The following is a 20306-nucleotide window of genomic DNA, read 5'->3' as shown; positions in this document are numbered from 1 at the left end:
ACGGGGGAGAGATATCCAGGCGGAGAACTGGACCTTCTCCCATTTGGAGAAGCCCTAACCAGTGCTCCATCCTGTCTCCTGCAGGGATGGAAAAGAGAAGAGAGAGCAGGCCCACAAACCCTAGATGTGGCCTCCTGAGGTCCTTAACTTAGGCAATAAGCATCCTTCTTCCCTTGGGGGTGGGGAGGGGCACAGTTTCTAGCCCTCAATGCCGATCCATCGAGTCCTCCTCGGGGAGGACTATCACGGGCAGTCAGGGAAGAGGGGACCCCCACCTCAGTGCCCTGCTGCTGCTGCAGGTGGTGGCCCTGTCACTGTCAAGCTATCAGTGAGAGAGCCTGGGCCTTCAACACACCAAGGCTGCTCTGTGTTCTCTGAAGTCCCCGTGCTAAGCTGGGCACAACGCCTCCCCACCCTTTCGTGCCACACGGCCTGGCACCGACGGCACAAGCTGGCCCCCAAAAGCACCTCCTTGTTTCTACTTCCAGACCTCCACCCCCACATTCCCAGGTCTCAGACAGGAGCTCAGATGAGGACAGAATTGCCCTCTCCCACCTCCCTAGGATGCTTTCCCCCCTTGATCATGCCTACAGACAGCCTCCAGCCGGTCCTCCATACTCTCCATACCTACAGTCCTTGCCTCATGGTGCCTAACCCCACGTTAGCTCTGGGTAGAAACAGCCCTGTCCCCAACCGTAGCTTCACCTCCCTGTGTTCACACATTCTTAAAAGGTAACAGCTCCCCCACCCCGAAACCTCCATCAGACACAAGTCCCGTCCTTGGTCAGTCGGCCCCTGAATCGGCACAGAGCTGTGACTGACTTGTCAATGACATTACAAAAGGTCAGAGGAAATATGCAGTAACATGCCCGGCAGGGGCCGGGGCTCCTGGTCCTCGACCCCCCTCGGAAATAACAGAAGGACCTACGAGCCTCTGGAAATAAGAGAAGGACCTATGAGCCTCTGGAAACCACTATCCATTTCTCCTCTCAGATTTCATCTCCTCCTTGGTCTTCCTTTTGATCTTGTTTTCAAGCCAGAGATGAGCATTTCCACGTTGACTCAGGCTTGATTATAACTGACTCTGAACCTTTCTAGTGATTAAAGTAGCCGCAAGGCGATGTTCTCCAGAGATCTGTACTGCAGGTTGAATAATTCAAGGCATCCCTTCCAGAAGGCTGAGAAAATTGGGAGGGAAAAAAAATCAGAAAGCAGAAAACTTTTTTTTTTAAAGAAAAGAAGAGAGTAATTTCCCCCATGCTGGCTACACAATAAGTACTCGATAAACGCCGGTTAATTTTGATTGACAGAAACCCTCAAACAGAAATCCAATGGAGGACTGGCAGTAACCTGGCGAGCCTGGAGCAAGAAAATGGATGCTTCCAGCAAGTGGGGCAGTTCACACCACAGGATGATATGCTTAGGAGCTTCTGGTGTTTTCCTGGCAAGGACAGAAGCTTGAAATGAGGACTGTAGGGGATGGGTGAGGTGGTAACTGTCGCCTTGCCCAGCCTCGTGGGCTGAGGTTGAAGCCAGTGGAGAAGGGTTCAGCCCAGAAGATGACGGAGCTGTTTTCATGAAGGCTGATGATGTGAGACTCTGGGTCCAGGCTGGGCTGCTCTGGTGCCCGTGTGGCCAGGTGTGACATGGTGAGGAGGGGGGGTCCTCTCTCTCCCTCAGCTCTGGCATCCAGTGGCAGAGTCAGGGAGACACGAAGCAATGGTAGAGCAGAATCAAGCCATCCATACTGGGCAGAACTCCTGGGAAGTGGCCTTCCTAATGACGGCATCAGCAGCAACGGAAGTGACCAGTCACCACCTTCAAATGGCGAGCAGAGGGCTGCCCAGGAGAAGAAGAGGCATGGATGTGAGAACCAGCTACCGTAGGTGACCTAACAGAACCAAGGAACACTCCAGGGGGAAGAGGAGACCTCCCAAGGGGCAGATAGAGTCTGCAGCTCTTAGAGTCTAGGACTAATGGTACCGTGGCTGTGCTCCCACCCACAGGCTGGGGCAGTCCGGATGGTTCAGGTTTTAGAACTTCCTACACAGGGGGCGCCTGGGTGGCTCAGTTGGTTAAGCGACTGCCTTCGGCTCAGGTCATGATCCTGGAGTCCCTGGATCGAGTCCCGCATCGGGCTTCCTGCTCGGCAGGGAGCCTGCTTCTCCCTCTGACCCTCCCCCCTCTCATGTGCTCTCTCTCTCATTCTCTCTCTCAAATAAATAAATAAATAAATAAATAAATCTTTAAAAAAAAAAAAAAAAAGAACTTCCTACACAAGACTGGCCCGACATTTGGCATCAATACCTCCTGGAAATCCCTAAGCTAAGAAGGCTCTGGACTCCTCCTATTCGACCCCTCGTGTTACAGAAACTGAAGCCCAGAGAGCCTGGGTTGCCCAAGGTCACACAGCTAGTTAGGATTGTGTGTGAGACAGACAGACAGACAGACAGACCGGGATTCAGGCCCACTGACTGAGTCAGTGCCTCACCCACGACTCTAGCCATTGCTCTGCCAGCATGTCGCTGAGCTAGACACCCAGCTGCCGCGGCTCCCTGAGCTGGCACAGTCAGCATCCACAGAGCCAATTCATCTACCTGTGCTTTAATGAGCATCCGATGCTGCAACCAGGGACCTGAAGGCCCAGAAAATTCCAATTTCAAGCCCACTCTTTAGAGTCAATTAGCTTCACAAGCCCACACCCTGGAGACCCCAGGGCCCCAGGAACCAAGGAATCAGCAGCTGGGGCATCTCCCCAAACACTGAGCCCCGGGCCCTGGCTGGACAGCAGTCTTGGAAATGGGAAGTAGCTGGGAAATAGCCAGACGATTGGAAAATGGGGCCTAGTATTGATCTGGAATGAGAGGAGTCTCAACATCTCTGGGCAGAAAAAATCATCAAGGAATAGACACACTCTCTGCTTTCAGACCCTCCCTCCAAAATCACTGCAGGTTGGCAAACTCGGGAAGAGCCCAGACAGAGAGGTTCAAAGAGGTTAGCTCTGCCACACCTGTTGGGTTCTCTGTCCAGCGCCCCCCCCCCCCATTTCTATTCACCTCCTTCTCCCTCCACCTGCTCAGGCCCATGACCACTATGGCTCCTCCCCTATGGCCACTGTTGATTGGACAAGGAGTGGGCATGTGGTCTGACCTGGACCAGAGTGCCTTCCCTAAGGATTGTGGGAAACTCCTGATGGGGGTGGAGGGAGAGGAAGAAAGAGATTAAGTCTCAGGTACCAGGGGCTAGAAACTGTGTGAGGGGCCTTTTCCACCCACCCTGTGGACCAGAGAAGCAAAGAAATTCTGGCTTCAGAGAAAGAAGCAGGAAGCAGAAAGGAGCAGAGAAGAACAACGGAGAGTACAGGGCCTTCCAAAATCGACCTCCTATAATGTACCCCCCACCGCCCGATCCCTCTGGGGCGCACAGACACATTTGCTCTGTTTTCTGCTGAACTGTTTCTCTTCTGGTTTAAACACCCTTAGGTCCTTCAACTGCTCCTCATTGGAGGTGATCTGTGATGCCGTCCCCATATTAAACAGACTGGGATGTCTCTGTTCCCTCTGGAGTGAGCTCAAGTGGTCCAGGCAGCTGTGAGGAGAGGGTGGCCCTCCCTGCTCCTCTGTTCAGGTGGCCCGAGTCTGTCAGCCATGTGGCAGCCGCGCTGCTGCTCGGTTGACTCACGGGAAGCCACATTTTCTCACCTTCCTTCATTTCACTGGAGTAAGGCTTTCAAGATGCTACCCTCTCATCGTCTGTCCCTCTCCATCTGCTCTCATCCCCTCATCCCCTGGCTCCCTGCCTCTACTCTGCTTCCTGTCCCGCCCCACACAGAAGCCAGGGCTTGCTGCCTAGGACACAGAGCTGACCGCCTTGCACCCTGGGTAAGCCTTTCCGTGGCTCCCCTACCCTGGAGGAGACAGTCTGAACCCATGGGAGCAGAGTGTTCCAGGCTCTGCCTGCCCATCTCTCCAACCTGTCTCCGCTCCCCCCCGCCACCTCACAGCTGATGGGGACCACACCCGAGCGCTTGTTCTCGCCCTGCCACACTTGGGGACCTGTCGCTCCTTCAGCCTGCATTGTCCTTGTGGCTACATCATGGCGGGCAGCTCTGGACTCAGACAAGATGGGTTGGAATCCAAATTCTGCCAACCAGTAAGTAGTCTATAACCTCGAGAAACTTCACTCCCTCTCTGAGCCTCTGCTGCCTCAACTATAAATCTGTAATAAAAACACCTTCCGGGGCACCTGGGTGGCTCAGTCAGTTCAGCGTCTGACTCTTGATTTCAGCTCAGGTCGTGATCTCAGGGTCGTGAGATCGAGCCCCACGTTGGGCTCCCTGCTGGGCATGGAACCTGCTTAAGATTCTCTCCTTGCCCTACTTGTGTGATCTCCCTCTCTCTAAAAAATAAAATATAAAATAGTAAATCTGCTAGTAGCCAAATTAAAGGAAGTAAAAGGAAATGGGTGAAATTGTTTAAAACAAAAAACAAAACAAAACCTCCCCGCAGGACTGTGGAGAGAATTTGAAACAACTCAGGTAAAGCATCAAGCACAGCACCTATAGGTGCCTATGAAGTGCTTTGTCAGCCTACTAAGGTTTCTAGGTAGACCTAGAAAATTCCTATCCCCAGAGCAAAGCCCAGTGCCAATGTTAGCACACCCACGAAGTTTTCCCCACCCAGTCCTAGACTCTGATAGAGCTCCTGCCTCTGACCTTGTAGCAACTTAAACATGCTCCTTTAAGCTGCCTGTCCCTCTGCACAATCATCTACATCCAGGTCTGTCCCCCCACCTTCTTATCTGGGTGACACCAGGGCAAGAACCGGGTCTGATTTCTTCTCTGCAACCCCCAGTACAGGCCTGGCATGCAGAAGAGATCTGTAGATGTTTACTTAATCGAATCACACTGGATGGCTCAAATCTTACTGAATTCTGTCACCTGGCATACTCTCCCAGCTTTTAGAAGTTGGACTTCCTTCTTCATCAATAACAATAATCATAGCTAAACCCTATTGTTTGCTTCTTGTGTGCCAGACACCTTCTGGGTGTGCACCTCATGATTCTCTCTTTTCATCTTTACAGCCACCTATGAGGTAGGCACTGTCACTAGCCTTGTTTTCCAAATGGGGAAACTGAGGCTCGGGGAGTTGTGTCAGATGTCCAAAGTCAAGCAGCCAGGAAGCAGAGGAGCCAGATCTGAGTCCATGTGTTCTGTTTCCTCTTTTTGCCTCTTTTGCCTCTTTTTTTAGCTTTTTATTTTTAAATAATTTTCAATTTATGGAAGAGTTGCAAACATGAGGCAGAGTCCCCATATGCCCTCTACCCAGCCCCCACTAGCATTGATGTCTCCCTTAACTGTCGTGTATTGATCAAAATTAAAAGTTAATGTTGGGACAACAATATTAACAAAACTATGGACATTACTCTGATTCCCCCGGTTTTTCCACGAATGCCCTTCTTCTGTTCCATGACCCAGTCCAGCATCCCAGGTCACAGTTAGTCGTGATATCTCCCTAGTCTCCTCTAGACTGGGACCATCTCTTGGTCTTTCCTTGTCTTTCATGACCCTGGCACTTTTGGAGAGTAACAGATATATTTTATAGATGTTCCCCAGTTTAGATTTGTCTGGCGTTTCCTTGAGAACAGTCTGAGGTTATGGGTTTGGGGGAGCACACTGCAGAGGTACAGTGCCCAGCTCCTTGCACTGTACTGGGGGCACATATCAACATGACTTGTGACTGGTGACGTTAACACTGATCACTTGGTTTCTCCCCTGCAGAGTTGCTATTTTTGCTCATTTGCTTTTAACCAGCGTGCTCGAATGCCCCTCGGTCAACATCATTGGTGCTGGAAAAGAATAGTGCCTAGTCCAGTGGGATGTTTACAGGGGTAAGAGCCCAGAACAAAAGGATTCTGGATTGCCCAAAGCACGGCCAAAGTGTCAGCTGCCCCTCATGGCATCCAGAGTGTCAGGAAAGGGCATTCTCCCCACACTGGAATCAGCAAGCAAGGCTTCCCGGGATCGCAGCCCTTAGGAGGGATCTGTAAGGCAGCAGGGAAGGATGACCATGCCAGGCAGGGAACCGGCCCCAGAGTGGGCATCCTCACAAGGAGAAGCCAGCAGGGACAGGCTCTAAATAAGAAGGCAGGATGACTCTGTAACCCTCTCAGTCCCTTCAAAACATCTCTGCATTTATAGCCTAGAAACTCAGAGCAGTGGTTTCCAGATGGGAAAAATCAAGCCAGTGGAGCATCCCACATTCCTCCTCCGCCCCCTCCTGCCTCTGCTCCCACCGCACTTTGACACTCCGCCTGGCATTTATCACAGCCGCCTTTGCTTTTAGATGCAAGCAAGCGGGCTAGTGTGAGCACCCCCCCACCCCACCCCCCGCTGGACTGCAGCAAGGGGGGGTCTGCAGGATTCTCCTATGCCCTTCCTCCTCCAGGCACGGAGCCCAGGGCCCGACACACAGTAGGGGCTTAGCAAAGGCTTGTGGGAAGGTGGGAAGGGAGCAGACTCACTTCTGCAAGAAGCTTTGAGGAGAATATTCTGAAGACATTTTGTGACTCCTACCACCTTCCAAAGCTCAAAAAACCATTTTAAAAACTGATGACTGTGAAATTTCAATTATATTCACAAGGAGAGCTAGAATGAACCACAAGAAGCACAGAAGAGTGGCTTTGCACTCGAGAGGCCAAAAAGGGCCTGAGAGAGGGGCAAGGGTCCAGCCTTGAAGCCAGACCTATCTGCTTCCAGAGCCCAGCTACACAGGAGCAGTCCTGAATTCACAGCCCCTGCAGGAGGGGACAGCTCCAGGGAAATAGAAGTCTATAAGGACGGGCAAGTAGATGTCATGAAGCAGCTACCAAAAATAATTCTGTGCTTGAGGCTGCATTAATAGCACCATAACATCTGCACCAAAGGAGGTGATAGACCTGTTCTGCTCTACGCTGGTCAAACCCACAATCAGAGAGTTGGGTTCAGAAAGACAAACTGGTTTGTGCAGAGGTTTGTCTTAAGGATAGAGAAAGGCTGGACTTAGCCAGGGAAAGGATGGGAAGAATGTTCCAGATAACAGAAAAATACGTGTGAACAATCTGAGACAAGTTCTGACACCTTCTGAGGACCTTCAAGAAAGGCCAGCATGACTTAAAGAGAGAAAGCAAGTGGTAGCCAGGCTTGAGGCTAGAGAAGTGGGTGGTGGCCAAACCTCTCGGGTCACTGGAGTCATATACAATTTGGATTTTATCCCAAGAACAATGAGAAGCCCTTGTTTGTCTTTGCATATTGGCCATGGGCACATGCTGGGCTAAAAGACACCCCCCCCCCAACACATTAACACACCATGGAGGGACTGCTCATCTATGCCCAGTAGAGACACTATACTGGAAGAGCTTCAAAGTGGCAGCAGGAGGGGATCCCCTGAGCCTTGACCATGAGAACATGGCCCAGTGGAGAACTAGCCAAAGCCACCATTTGGCAGCCTGCCTTCACTTCTGGACCTGGCCTTCAGGGATCTCAGAGAACCAGCAGCTGGTAGAAAAGGCTTTCTGCAGCAGAATTACATGATGTCTACTTTTTTTTGGCCTCACCCTGGAGAAAACAGGACCCCAGAGCTCATCTCTCTCTCCTGCTGGACTTCCCTTAAAATCAAAAGAAGCAAACACCTATTATTCCACTCTTCCTACCGTGAGTGCAGCCAATCTCCCAGGCCAGCACACGGTGGGCACCATCTGGGTCCCTAGAGATAGCTTCATAGGCACTTCACTGCAGCAAACCGTGGACCATTAGCCTCCAGCGCTGGACGCAGAGGAGAGTCCCTCTGCCCTCCACTCCACACCACCACCCCAGCCCCTCTCTTCCTGTTTCCCAGATGCCGCTCCTGGAACCTCCACCCTCAGCACCTCCCGAAATCAGGTGCATCTGTCACTGTCACTGCTGCCATCAGTGGGAATGCGCTTGCAGGTCCCCGCTTTGTCACCCTCTAGTCGAGGTCCAGGATGGGAGTGTCCGATTGGTCCTCAGCCTGTATCCTGCCGGCAAGGGAACCTGGGAAAGTGAGTTTTCTGATTGTCTGCTGAGGCTGTCTGGTTCCAAGACTCAAAAGCTAGAATGCTTAAATATGGGAACGTGGTTCCAGTGCAAGAAGACCAACAAGAATGGTGTATGCCCACCGCGGGTGGCTTCACACAGCCCAGATTCTAGCGCCAACTTCTCTCCTTGTCAAGGCTCTCTTAGTCTGAAGCAATGACAAGCTCAAGACTGGGAGTGACGGGCTGGATTAGAAGGCATCTGCGAGGCTCAGAGAACCCGCAAGGCAGGGGCCACTACACAGGCAAATCCCTTAGACCCTGTGACCCCAAGACTCCATGAGACCCAGGATCCCCAAAACTCCTGTTAGCAGCATAGGGAAGGGACTGTGGGTCCCGTGTGGCTGGACCCTCCATGTTTAAACCCCATGTTCACTCCCTGTGAATGCAAAAGGTCAAAGCCAGAGGCAGAATCTACGTGAGGAGCTGAGCTGCTTCCTTTCCTTCAGGGCAGTCAGTCTCGGGGGAACCGAAACCAAAAGCTGCACAGACTGCCTCGAAACATAAACTAAGGCTAAGAGGGACTCCCTGGCCCCTGCCTGCCCCCAACATATGCCCTAAAAGCTTCTGCTTCTTTAGCCACAATCCCACATCAAGACACAGGAAACAACCATGTCCGCCCCACCATGAAGCCAACAGCACCCTCTTCCTGGAATCCTAGATGCCTGACCCCTTGGAGTCTATCTTCACCCCCATACCCTTCAAAGATGGGAAAACCATTCCATGAGTCCAAGCCATCTGCTTTCCAGAAAACTCCTGCACCTTATAAAACCCTTTCCTGAGATTCCAAGCCCAGAGCATCCCACCTGACAGCAGCTGGGTACAGAGGCCAGTGCTGACCTGGGAGGGAGCAGTGTCCACCAGCCAGGACCCCATCTTTCTTCCCAGGTCCTTACCTAAGACTAGGTGGAGGCTAGAAAGAAGGGCTACCCCAGGGAAACATGCTACAATTAAACCGCCGTGAGAGCAAGATGACTAAAGCTCCCCCCGCCCCGCCCCATCCCCCCCGACCCCCTGTGGTTAATTTAGGACTTGCCACACTGCCCATCTCTTCCAGAAATTAGATGAAACTTTTAGGGAAGAGGAGCGATCTGTGTTGTATAATCACACACTTGGGACACCAGCACCCCCCACCACCACCCCTCCCCTTTAGCCTAGAGAAAAGAATAATAATAATAATAATTAAACTGGCCTATTTATGGTTCTGAAAATCAGCAGTTCTGGGCCACACCTGCTAGGGTCGAGCTGAGCTGTGGAAAGACTCCGTGAGGCGTCCCCACGTCTGCCTAACTGTAGCAGGCAAGATGCAGGAGGTGCCAGCATCCCTCCTTCGGGCAGAACACAAGGGCTATTTAGAACAGCTCATTGATGGGGTCAAGGAGAGGAAGCCAGAGACTCTGAAGGGCATTTCACATCGTGAAATCCAGCCGGTGGCCCAGGCTCATCACTCAGCATAAGCCATACAGATTTATTTATATTTTGCACGAAAGAGGGAAATTACTTAGCCATAGGGATCAATTCTTCAATCCAATGTTTCTAACATGGCAATAAATTTATTTCATCATCTCCCCTTTTCTTTCTCCTCTTCTTGAAGCTTAAAGAAATAAGCCACTCTCTGGGGAGCCCCGGAACAGGGACAGGAGCAGAAGCAAGGCAGGAGAGAAGCAAGCCGCCATGCCAGGAAACCACTCACTGGGCCGCCCAGCTCTGGAGAGCAAGCTCTGGAGTCGGAGTCCTGAGACTAGGGTTCTAGACCCTGGCTCTGCCACTTTTCCGCGGTAGAAGTGACCCTGAGCAGGTAGGTCCGTGAATCCCTGAAGTGGGGATAGCTATTCTGGGCCCTGCCGGGTGGGTGTGAGGAGTCAGTGAGACCAGATATATTCCGGCTCAGCTCCTGATACATCAACGCGATTGATTGAAGATGAATTGTAACCAGATGGGATGACATGACCCATCGCTTCTCCCCACCCAGGCTGCACAGTCTGCGATGTTACAGAGACGTCATGGCTTGAGCAAGGGTAACACCGGGGCCATTTCCCAAGGCCAAAGACTACTTGGATGTCCTCCCCGCGCAGGGACAGGCTGAGTCAGTGATGTTTGTGACGGCTCCAGCTGAATGCACCCCGGAGTCCAGGGAAGCCTCCAGCAGCTGGACAAGGGTGATAAGTGGTCCCCCCCTGGCACGACACCCCTTTCCACAGAGACAGGCCGGGGCTGATGTATGGGCCATGTCAATGCAGCTACTGGTTAACGCAAGGCTGTGATGGAGAACCATGAACATGGGAAAGGCCCGAGGAAAGGATGTTGTGGGGATGAGGCCCAGAGACGCACAGGAAACCCTGCTGCTGCAGTGGGGTGGGGGCGGGGGGTTCAGAGAGAGGGGACAGCTGGAGGAAGCCAAGACACAAGGGTGCAGGAAGATGCTCAGGAACCCGGGGCGTGGGCAGCAAGGAGCAGAAAAGATCATCCTTCAAGGCCTGTGCCAGGTGTCTCCTCTTCCAGGAAGATCTTTCTGATCTCTGGTTGTCCACTTGCTCCCAAAGTAGCCACAGCCCATGCATCTGTAAGACTCCTTCCCAGTGGCTTTCAAGACCCTCCAAATCTGGCCCCAGACCACCTGCATTCCCCTAGACTTCCCTTCCCCAAACTCAGCCCCTACCGCTCACCCCCAGGCCTTTGCTCCAGGCATCTCCTCTACTTGGAATGCCTGCCCTGCCTCCCTGCCACGTGCCAAACCTGAGTACCCTCCTGATCCAACTCAAATGCGTCTTTTCCGGGACATTATCCTATGGCCTTCCTCCTGACCTGTTGTCATCCCGCCACCCCCAAATCCTCAGAACTTTTTGTCCTTTGGGCAGGCTCCTTCTGTACCTTGCCCTGTTGCACCGACATTCATTCCAAACCAAAAATTGATTGAGGGAAGATAAACAAACATGGCATACACATACAATGGAATACCACTCGGCAACAAAAAGCAACAAATTACTCGTACATACAACAGCGTGGATCTTGAAAATTGGATGCTGCATAAAAGAAACCAAACACAAGAGCTCATACGGTTAGTGAGTCCCATTATGTAAAGTCCTAGAACAGGCAAGATTAATCTCTGATGATAGGCATCAGAACCGTGGTTGCCTTTGGGGACAAGGCAAGTGCTGAAAGGGGGAGACAGAACCCGGGGATTTTCTGGGGTGATGAAAATGTCCTAGTTCCAACACAGTAGGCACTAGCCACGGTGGTCCCTGAGCACCTGAAATATGGCTAGTCTGAACTGAAATGCACTGTAAGTGTAAAATACACCCTGGTTTTCAAGGACTTAGGATGAGCAAAATAATGTAAAATATCTCATTAACAAATTTTTATATTGATTACATGGCGAAGTAACAGTTTGGTTATATTATGTTAAGTAGATATGCTATTAAAATTAATTTTACCTGTTTCTTTTTATTTTTTTAACAAGGCTACTTGTTTTTAATTACCTATGCAGCCCACATTATATTCCTATAGGACAGCACTGCTGTAGTCTTGATTTAGGTGTTGGTTACATGGGGGGACACATTCGCCAGAACTCATTAGAATATACCCGTAAGATCTGTGCATTTCACTATATGTAAATGATATCTCCATTATAAAACAAATTTCAGTGAGCACCTACTATGTGCTGGCAGACACTGTGTTAGGTGTTGTTAATACCGTGCTGCCGAAAGAAAACAGACCCAGGACGCCTGCGTGGCTCAGTCGGTTAAGCGTCCAACTCTTGATTTTGGTTCAGGTCATGATCTCAGGGTTGTGATATCGAGCCCTGCATCTTCGGGCTCCGCACTCAGCAGGCAGTCTGCTTGAGATTCTCTCCCTCTCCCTTTGCCCCTCCCCCACCACCACTCTCAACAAATATAAATAAATAAATCTTTACAAGAAAAGAAAAGACAAAACCAGACCCACTCAGTCTAATCAAAGAAACTGACTTTAAACAATTGCTCTAAGACATGATTTTATCTCATTCCCAAGCTTAGTACTGTTGAGGCAGGAACTGCATTTGGGCATCTTTGTCCCCATCACTGCCTAGCACAGAGAGGGGTGCATGTCAGGTGCTCAGTGTATTCTGATACACTGAGTTGAACTACTGAATTGGCTAAAATTCATGTTCTGAAACAGGCAGGTAAATAGAGTCTACCTGGGGAATGTTGTTGCCTTTCAACTGGACCAGCTAATATGTTACAGCTTTGGTCTTTTTGTAAAATTTCCTGGGACAGAAGGATCCAAAGTCTATCACCATTCTTGGCCTACTCCTTTGGGATATAATCCTAGTGTAAGTCATGAAGCCTTTTGGTTAAATACTTTGAGCCTCTTGGGTAAATACTATGAGGAGCAGGGTCGTCCAAATTAATTTTTTAAAATAGATTTTTCTTATTTAAATCGGAGCATGTATATATGGACTGCTTTTTCCCTCCAGAGATTTTGCAGGTAAAGTATGTTAGGAAACATCCACACAGAACAGATGCTCCCCACCAGGTGGGTGCACTCAGGTAAGTTTTTTAGGAAAGGTTTGTAAATAGACACGTGCCGGATTTCTTTCCAGATCCTCAGGCCTTGTTAGGAGAGTTACTCCTTGCCTATTGGCTCAGAGCACTCTTTCCACCATGCCCACTTCCAAACATCTTGGGACTAAAGGGGAACCACTCACGTGATTCCTGTTTGCTGACAAGGTTTTAAAGAAAGCCACCCCACGACCTGTAGAAATGACTTGGCTGTGTGGATCCATTAGAGACCACCGAAGTGAAAATCCCACTTGCAGTAGCTGCAGGAAGAGCGTCTACATCAATTCATTTTAGGGCTGTTATTGACTTCTGCTCTGAGCTAAGCCTACGCAGGGTCCAGGGGTCCAGGAAACACAGAGAAGGGTCAGGCCGGGTCCCTGACCTTTAGAATCCCACAGTCTAGTGGTAGGAGTATAATGAGGACAGTTACTGCCAAGTCACAGGTAAGAAGGGCCCAAAGAGACCACCTGGGGGGCATAAGGAAGGATGAGAGTTATCCCCACCTGGGGAAGGCTGAGTGACAGTTTCTGGCTACCTCCTCTGTGCCGAGCACTTGCTGGGCTCCAGGTCTATACAGATGGCTTAGAACAGTCTCCTCCTTCCTTCATATACCTGCCCCTCCTCACAGCAGCCAGAGACATGGCTTAAAATCATGAATCAGATCATATCACCCTGCTAGTTAAAAACTTTCTCTTTTTTTGTTTTGTTTTATTAAAGCACAAGGATAGGACCCATGGGCAGAAAGAGCTGCTTGTTAAAAACTTTCAATGACGTCCAATTATACTTAAAATATAGCTCCGTTTCTTGACATTATTATATCGGTCAGCGATCACTGTATAACAAGCCACTAGCCAGTACAACAGTTCCTGTATGACAAACCACCCAAAACACCGTGGGCTCAAATGACAATGACATAATATCACATGTCTATAGGTCAGCTGGCGCAGGTGATTTAGTCTGACTCTAGAGGTTCCACATGTCTTTGAACTAAAAGGTCCACCTGGATGTGTTTTTTTCATGCAGATGGCGGAGTGCCTAGGCTTGGAACTTCTGGACAAGTATCATTGACCAAAGTAAATCACATAGCCAAGCCCAAAGGTAAGAAGCAGGAAGGATACTCCACCCACAGTGACTCCTTGGCTAGGGTGTGGATACAGGGAGGGATTAAGAATTAGAGCCAAGGGCGCCTGGGTGGCTCAGTTGGTTAAGCGACTGCCTTCGGCTCAGGTCATGATCCTGGAGTCCCTGGATCGAGTCCCGCATCAGGCTCCCTGCTCGGCAGTGAGTCTGTTTCTCCCTCTGACCCTCCTCCCTCTCATGTGCGCTTTCTCATTCCCTCTCTCTCAAATAAATAAATAAAACCTTTAAAAAAAAAAAAAAAAGAATTAGAGCCAATAAGAGTGCCTGGGTGGCTTGGTCGTTAAGTGTCTGCCTTCGGCTCAGGTCATGATATCAGGGTCCTGGGATCGAGTCTTGTATCGGGCTCCCTGCTCGGCGGGGAGCCTGCTTCTCCCTCTCCCTCTCCCTCTCCCCCTCCCCCCTGCTTGTGTTCTCTCTCTCTCTCTCTCAAATAAATACTAAAAAAAAAAAAAAATTGGAACCAATAACGCAAGCTATGATCTATCCTCTAATCCTCATCTCCAGGTTCACCTTGTACCATGCAATTCTCTTTCTTCACTCCAACCGCACTGGCCTTTTTCATTCCCTCATATGCAGCAAGCTCTTTCCTGCCCCAGGGCCTTTGCACAGTTCTTCCCTCTGCCCAAGACAGTCTTTTCCTCATTCTTTGTGGGATGGTTTCTCTCATCTTTCTTATCTCCCCTTTAAATGTCACTTCCTTAAAGAGACCTTTCACAGCTCCCAACTCAAGTGGGGCCCACTCTTAACTGTTTGTCATAGTGCCCTTCATCATACCCTTCACAGTCTGGACTGATCTGTGGCTTTTTCATTGTTCATTGTCCGTGTCCCCATGGGACCGTAAGCTCCACAGGGAAAGACAAGGTGAGTTTTGCTCACCAAACCACACCTCCTGCGCCTTGCACGGTGACTGACACCTAACAGGTGTTCAGCTCACATTTGAGTGAATAAATGAGTTGCATTTGAGCTGACCTTTGGAGGAAGGTTGGAATTTGAGAAGCTGATGGAAGAAAATGTGTTCCAGGCAAAAGAAACAGCCTCGGCCCATGGTTCTCAAAGTGTGGTGCCCAGGCCAGCAGCTTCAGCCCTCACTTGGGAACTTGTTAGAAATGCCCATTCCTAGGCCCTGACATAGACCTCTGAAGCCAGGATCCCTAGGGGTGGGGCCCAGCAATTCTGCATTTTAACAAGCCCTTTTGATTATTCTGCTGCAGGCTGGAGTTTGAGAACTGCTTGCCTAAGCCACAGGCCAGCACTTTTTTTTTTCTGTAAAGGACAAGATAGTAAAGATTTTAGGCTCTGCAGGCCGGATAGTCTCCGTTATAACTACCCAGCTCTGCTGTTACAGCAGGGAATCAGCCACAGACAATGTGCAAATGCATGGGCGTGGCCGTGTGCCAACAAAACAGTATAAATACACAAACAGGCAGATTTGGCTCACGGGGCTGTACACGGCGGGCCCCTGGCCCCAGCAAAATTATTGACTGTGTCACAATGTGCGTCACTGAAGCTCACGCTTCACGTCTCTAACCGAAGAAACGAAAAATTCAGAACTAAGCAAATTTCTTTTATATAAACATTCCATTTAGTCAACAAATTAGGGTCTTCTTGCACCAGGCATTCACTGTCTAACAGTGAAGAGGACTCGTCCACGGTCTTCCAAAAAGGGAACTCAAACCATCCTGAGCCAGCAACTTTACCCGTGTTGTCCTTTTCATTCCTCACAAAACCACACCAGGTTGTGGTATTCTCCCCATCGGACAACCAAGGAAACTGAGATCAGCGGGGCAAAGTGACTTTTCTCAGGCCACAGAGCCAGGAACCAGCAGCGCCGAGAAATTCAGACCCCGAGCCAGGGCTGGGTCTCCCAAGGGCAGGATCCCACAGTCAGTCCAGAGGGACGGGGCCTGTTTTATTAAAGCTGCCAGAGTGCCTGACCAGCAACCTCCCCCGCCACCAGTACCTGCTCCTTCTGCCCTCAGGAAAGTCAAATGCCGCTTGTCCCACCTGCCGACAGAGCCACAAAATGCATCCAAATGAAATTGCCGAGATAAATCACAACTTTCCCGTGTGCCGTGTACCTCTTCTCAAATGCAACTTGGGGATCCTGGGAGATGGGGAGTGTTGCTATTATTCAATAACATGCAAAGTAATTTTTTAGGAAGAATGCACTTTTTTGGATGAACATTGATTGAATCCCGTCTTCCTGACCAGAGAGTTAAATCAAGCCTTTCAGACAGGTGATTGAAACGATGCTAGAAGTCGATTTGGTTTCATTCAAACTCGCCCTTGTGAGAAGTGAGCTAAGAGCTTCCCCACTATCTCAAGAATCATCAAATTAAGAAGCTGGAGCTAACAGGGAACCAGAGAGGCGGCTTCAGCCCCAGTCTCTGCCAGCAGCCGGCTCAGAAGAGGCTGGGTCCCCAGGGGGACCAGGAACCAACGACTCCCACCTCTCAGGTCTCTCCTTCCAGCCAATCTAATGCCTTTTGCTGCAGGTTAGTTTTGCAGAAAGAAATTCATGCATTTTCTGCAGTAACTGGGGCATAAAAGTGCCCGTGGCTTTGGGGAAGAGACCGGCCTGCGCACGCACCTGGCCAGCAAAGTGCCCAGCCCCCAGGGAGGCGGCTTTCGCAGGCCAACACCGGGGCGTGGGAATGTCCCCTCCGGGCTTCGGTCCTGCCCAGGAGCACTCGCTCCTCCAGTCCCCTCCCAGCCCATCTGAGACCTGGTCCCAGAGAATCACCCCCGGAGAAGGCTCTGGTGCCCCCAGACAGGCAGAAACAAAGAACTTTCCAAAATGCTGGGGGCATTCCAAATCATCCTTTTCAAGCGGTGGGCTCCTGGGGGCAGCCAACATTTCCCATCAGCCTCTTCTCAGAGCTATCATCTGTTTTATCTCCGTAAGTCTCCGCCTGACACTCCCTCTTCCTCTCCTCCCGCTTGGCCCCTCCCCAGGGCCACTTCTCCCTCTTCTCCAAAGACAACGTCAAAAGACTGTGCAGATTAAACGAAAACGAAGACCGTATCCAGAATGCGATCAGCTTAGCTCAGCCAGAAGCTTCCTGCCCCTCTTTCCACCATCACAGCTCCCAAGCCAAAGCCACTTTCTCAGCCAGGTGGGGGGACAGGTGAGCAGTGGCCTGCAGGCCCAGGGATGGCCTCCTCAGAAGGGAGTGGCCATTACCCTGGGAACCTCCAACACTGTCACCTGAGAGTAGCTGGGGTTCATGAGAAGCAAGCGGTGCGCAGGCTTAGAAGGTGTCCTGCCTCCCTGGGGACTGGCCTCTCCGCACCAGCCCCACTGCTTTGCCTGGTCTGTGACGTAGGTGTGGCCAGGAGCCAATGCCCACAGCTGACCACGACAGGCAAAAGTAGGGCCACTCTTCCTCCCAAAACTGGACTTAACCAAAGGTGAGGCAGGTCTGGCCATCCAACGGGATGCAGAGAATGGGATTAACTTGGAAGCACCTGCCCAGAAGGGGGGTGAGCCTTATTCATCTCCAGAACCCCAGTAGAGGGACGGGGGATGGGAAAGGAGCTTCTTGGAAAGGGCCTCGATCCAGAGCTCAGACTAGAAACTGAAGTGAGGGACGTTGCCGTCTGGGGAGACAAAGGGATGCTGGCACTGGCCTGGACTCGGGGGGCCTGACAGCCGTGCAGCTTGAGAAGGCAAGATGTCACCCGACCTTTGGGTGGGAGCAAGCCTCTGGCTGCCAGTCAGAGAGCCAGGCCTCCAGCCCCACCAGTCAGCCACCTCACAGCTCCCCCCACCCCGGGGTCTCAGTCTCCTCATCAGTAAAATGGGCACGAGGAGACCATCACCAAGACACCTTCTCATATATTCTCTGTGATTGCCTCACCTGTAGCAGCAGGTGTCTTGGCAGAACTCCAGCTAGGCAGAATGCTCTGGGGCGCTCGGAGGGCAAAGCAAAGAGTAAGCGTGTGCTGTTGACCTGGGGAGTCCCCAGGAGGAAGATGGAGAGGAAGTTAGAGACACCAGAACACGCATCAAGACCTGGTGAGAACAGTGCAGCTGGGCTGCTGGGGGATAGGGGGGATGGGGGGAGGCGCACAGCCAGGTAGCCACGTCCCATTCCCACCCTCTGGTCTGAACACCCATTCTAAACCCAGTCTTCCCTCGTTGTTCTGTTTTGTTACACGCTGTTCTTTTCCTCATGACACCCATCCTGACTTAGGTTCTTTTTATTTATTTATTTATAGGCCAAACACTTACAGAGCACTTATATGTGCCAGGCACTATTCTAAATGCTTTATGCATAGTAACTCACTTAATCCTCACAACAACCCTATGAGAGAAGTGTTATTGTTAATCCCATTTTACAGATGAGAAAAGCGAGGCACAGAAGATCAAGGAACTTGCCCAAGATCAGCACAGCTCATAAGCAGCAGAGCTAGGACTTGAACCCACGTGCTTCCTAAGGGCAGGGCTTAGGTCCGTTTCACTCATTTGTGTTTATTATCTAGCACATAGTAGGAGCTCGATAAATTCATTAAATCTACAAGGGAATGATTGGACCCAGGATGGCTGACATGGGCTCAAACTGCCACCGGAGACCCACTAGGACTAGGCGGGGGCCGGCTCCCACTGTGAGGAGTTCGCCATCTGGCCATTCTGTGCCCTGAGCTGGGGTCTCCCTGGGCCCTCAAGAAGGTCCTAGAGTCCGGGTTCAAGCCTCGCTGGGGTCTGTTGGAACAGGAGCCTCTGCCTTCCCGTGGCTTCCCCTGCCCCCTCCGCCTCTGTGGTTGGAGACTGCAATTAATTATGCCGTGTAATTAGATAAAGAATATTCATTTTTCATTAATGACAGTAAACTCTTGCTCTATGGCTGAGTTCCTTATGTTTTAATTAAGCAGGGCTCCTGAAAGCCGCGTGGCTCCTTTGCGAGTGCTCCCTCTTATAATGAACAGTCACTTAGAATTTTAAGAAGTGAAGGAATCCTTCCCCAAGTTAATTACCTCAAAATTAGCTTAATCACAGCTCATTTAAACTTATCTAAACAACAGCGCAAGGAGTTTCAGGAAACAGAGGTTCTGACTTGGCTTGTTAGCGTCACAAAAAGTCATAATAACATGAAAGTCCCTCCGAAGGGTAGCAGTGACCCCTTGCTCCATTGGCTGAGGTCTCCTCAGAGCCAGAATGTTCGCAGCATCAGAGGACTGCGCCAGGAGGGGACGTCTGGCCTATTCCACCACCAAGGGCACATCTATGGCCGCCGTGGTTCCTGGGGGATACGGGGTGCTGGGGACCCCTCTCTTGCCTGCTCTCGGAGAGAGGACAAAGCACCAGGCCCAGGGTCTAGGCTGCCCCTCCCACCTCAAACACCCCACACCTCCTTCATCACTCTCTGGCCTGGTCGTACCTGGCTTGTGGCCACTCGCAGCCTCTCTCTACTGGGCAGGTCCAGACCATGCGTCTGTGCAGAGGAGGTGACCAGGCCCTGGAGAAGCACAGGCTCTGGCGGGGAGCACCCCCACCCCGGGGTGCTCAGTATGCATTTACAGAATGAATGACCTGCTGCATGGCCCCAGGATGCAGAGCTAGGATCAATTACGAAACTGCCAGAGTTTAGCTCACTACAGAAACAGGACCATCCTCCAGGAAAGCCAGGCTGGGCTATCCCCAAAGAACATTCATGGAAGCCTCACTGTGTGCTCGGCACTGGGCTGAGTCCTACCCATCAAGCATCTCATTTAATCCTCTCAACAGCCCTGCAGCATAAGGACGATTTTTTTTTAAGATTTTTTTATTTATCTGAGAGAGAGACAGAGCATGAGCAGGGGGAGGAGGGGGAGGGAGAGGGAGAAGCAGGCTCCCCGCGGAGCAGGGGAGCCTGATGCGGCGCTGGTCCCCAGGACCCTGAGATCATGATCTGAGCCAAAGGCAGACGCTTAACGACTGAGTCACCCAGGTGCCCCATAAGGACAATTATTATCCTTTTGTCACAGGTGGGAAATCTGGCACAAAAAGGTGACAGAACTTGCCCAAGGTCACGTCAGTAATAAACGAGGAGGTAAACCCAGACAGTTGGGTTCCAAAGCCTAAGAAGGAGTCACCTCCCAGGCTGGGGGTGTGCAGAGGCTGGAGGACCACAGGTATGAGGACGCTCCAGAGGGGACCCCCGGGTCGGAATGGAAAAGACGGGAGACTGGGTGAAACCTGCCCCCCCTCCCCATGCTATTTGTAGGTTAGAAGGGTTTGGGGCCTCAGACATTTCCACCTGTCCCTCGGACACCACACCGTTTAGCCCAACACCGTGATTTGGAAGGGTGACTGGAGCGAGCCCTGCAGAGAAGCCTCCCTGCACCTCGCCCCCCCCCCCGCATACACCCCCCTGCGGGGAGGGATGGGGGCAAGCAGGGAGGAGGCTGCAGCTCCCCCTCCCAGTAGAACAGCTTGGGACCTCTGAGTGAAGGAGGCTGGGAAATTATTTATCTGCATCCTCTGTTCCACACAATTGGCTTTCCTTTGCCAACTCCCTGTTGGAGTGGGAATGCTCTAAAAGCCTGGAAGGGGCG

At 51.2% G+C, this 20306-nt stretch overlaps 1 protein-coding gene across 9 annotated transcripts in view; it reads right to left on the bottom strand.

Moving 5' to 3' along the window:
- LOC118019677 overlaps window positions 1–20306 on the bottom strand; it is a 166873-nt gene that overhangs the window by 80507 nt on the left and 66060 nt on the right. For 3 of the 9 annotated variants that reach the window (XM_035019067.1, XM_035019068.1, XM_035019065.1), the window contains one exon: window positions 7–1839. The exons of the other annotated variants lie outside the window; for them this stretch is intronic. In XM_035019067.1, coding sequence (XP_034874958.1) covers window positions 1421–1839 — 419 coding nt within the window. In that variant the 3' untranslated portion in view covers window positions 7–1420. Of the gene's footprint in view, window positions 1–6; window positions 1840–20306 lie in introns of those variants that run through there. 9 annotated transcript variants of the gene reach the window in all.

This window comes from Mirounga leonina, unplaced genomic scaffold (assembly GCF_011800145.1).
Source record: "Mirounga leonina isolate KUSES-001 unplaced genomic scaffold, KU_Mleo_1.0 Mir_173, whole genome shotgun sequence".
Taxonomy (NCBI): domain Eukaryota; kingdom Metazoa; phylum Chordata; class Mammalia; order Carnivora; family Phocidae; genus Mirounga; species Mirounga leonina.
The sequence above is the reverse complement of the archived record's forward strand: the minus strand, read 5'-3'. Positions and strand labels throughout refer to the sequence as shown.